The 1,951-nt window shown below is 44.1% G+C and overlaps 2 protein-coding genes across 2 annotated transcripts in view; one reads left to right on the forward strand and one right to left on the reverse strand.

Moving 5' to 3' along the window:
- Positions 1-1,951, reverse strand: part of LOC107021023 — an 8,293-nt gene that overhangs the window by 1,417 nt on the left and 4,925 nt on the right. The window lies entirely within an intron of this gene.
- The window catches only part of LOC114077644, a 4,233-nt gene continuing 3,545 nt past the window's right edge, over positions 1,264-1,951 (forward strand). The window contains exon 1 of the mRNA XM_027917969.1: positions 1,264-1,947. Coding sequence (XP_027773770.1) covers positions 1,297-1,947 — 651 coding nt within the window. The 5' untranslated portion in view covers positions 1,264-1,296. The remainder of the gene's footprint in view (positions 1,948-1,951) is intronic.

Here is a 1,951-nt window from a genome sequence, read left to right on the forward strand (position 1 = left end):
CCCCCCCCCCCACCCCCAAAAAAAAACTGCCCCAAGAACCAAAATAAACTGGTGGTGATGGAACATCCCGTGCGATCTCCATTTTAAGTGGGAGTTTTCTCTGTTATCTCAAATGAATATTGGTAAGTTCTAATGGTGACTGTAACTCTTGAAGAAGAATGAAAAGAAATTATAGATGCTATGTCGAGCTGTAAGGCTGAGATGTGAGATGGTTTTAGTAGAATCAAGTTCAATGGATCTAGTGTAAAGGAAAACAAGACTCTAAGATTTAACTATTCAAAAAGAAACAGCAACATAGAAATAGGAACCCCATGCAAACGAACTATCTCTCGAATATAGATTTTGGCTAACTTCTCTGAATTATAGGTCGTCTGAACTGGTACAAAGTGTGCAGACTTAGTCAGTCGATCCACAATGACCCATATAGCATCAAACTTACCCAAAGTACATGGCAATCCTACCACAAAGTCCATAGCAATACGCTCCCACTTCCACTCAGGTATGGGCATCCTCTGAGTCATACCTCCAGGCTTTTGGTGTTCATACTTCACTTGCTGACAATTCAAACATCGAGATACAAAATCTACTATGTCCCTCTTCATACGACACCACCAATAGTGTTGCTTCAAGTCGCGATACATCTTAGTAGCCCCCGGATGAATAGAGTACCTCGAACTATGAGCCTCCTCCATGATCAACCTAGTCAAATCACCTGTACGAGGAACACATATACGACCCTTAATCCTCAAAACTCCCTCACTATCAAGAATTGCAGCCTTGGCTTCTCCTTTTAAAACCTTGTCCCTAATCTTACATAAATCACCATCATCAAACTGTTGAGCCCGAATCTGCTCCAACAAGGATGACCTAGCCTCCATATAAGCCAACACCTTACCAGTTCAGACGACCTATAATTCAGAGAAGTTAGCCAAAATCTATATTCGAGAGATAGTTCGTTTGCATGGGGTTCCTATTTCTATAAAATTTCCTCAATTAGGCACTCGTAGTTACCGAATAGTTAAAATATGTTGGTTGGCTTACCTATTGGTTGGGAATATAGGTGCCATCATGACTCGTGATTTTGGGTCGTGACAAATTTGGTATCAGAGCCCTAGGTTCATCGGTCTCAAGAGTACAGGAGCAATGTCTAGTAGAGTCTTGCGGATCGGTATGAAGACGTCCATACCTATCTTCGAGAGGCTATAGGACATTTAGGAAATATTCTGTTCTTTTATTCATTTTCGTGCACACTTGACCTTGTAGAAATTCTAATCTTGATATCTCATTCTCTCTCAGATGGCGAGGAATCGTACATCGGCAAGTGGTGGTCAGGATCCTATTCCTACGCCTGCTTCTGGGAACACTGTCCGAGGTAGAGGTAGGAGACGAGCTCGAGGTCGGGGTAGAGGCCGTGTTGCAGCACCTGTGGATGTTCAAGTACCAGTAGCTACTCAGGGTCGTGATAGGACCGTACCTCCTGATGCAGAGGTTATTCATGGGGATGTGCAAGATCGTGTCGAGGGGGATGGGCCAGCTCAAGCTCCAACTAGTACTATTGTCCCCCCAGTGCTTCAAGATACCTTGGCTCGTATGTTAGGAATACTAGAGGGGATGGCCCAGGCAGGAGCTTTGCCTGTCACTTCTGATGGCTCACAGACCCGTGTTGGAGGTCAAACTCCAGATCCGATAGTTGCTCCAGATTCTCAGACTCCCAGGACTCAGCCAGCTGCCGCTGTAGCTCCTCGTTTGGATAGTATGGAGTTTCCTGATATGACATCACATTTGGTGAACAAGCCTTCTATGACTATTGATGAGCAAAAGATGTTTGGGAGGTTCAGACTAATGAATCCTCCTACTTACACTGGTGATTTAGCTGAGGATGCATATGAGTTTATAGTTAGTTGTCATGAGAGGTTGCATAATCTTGGATTAGTGGAGTCTCATGGAGTTG

This window comes from Solanum pennellii, chromosome 6 (genome assembly GCF_001406875.1).
Source record: "Solanum pennellii chromosome 6, SPENNV200".
Taxonomy (NCBI): domain Eukaryota; kingdom Viridiplantae; phylum Streptophyta; class Magnoliopsida; order Solanales; family Solanaceae; genus Solanum; species Solanum pennellii.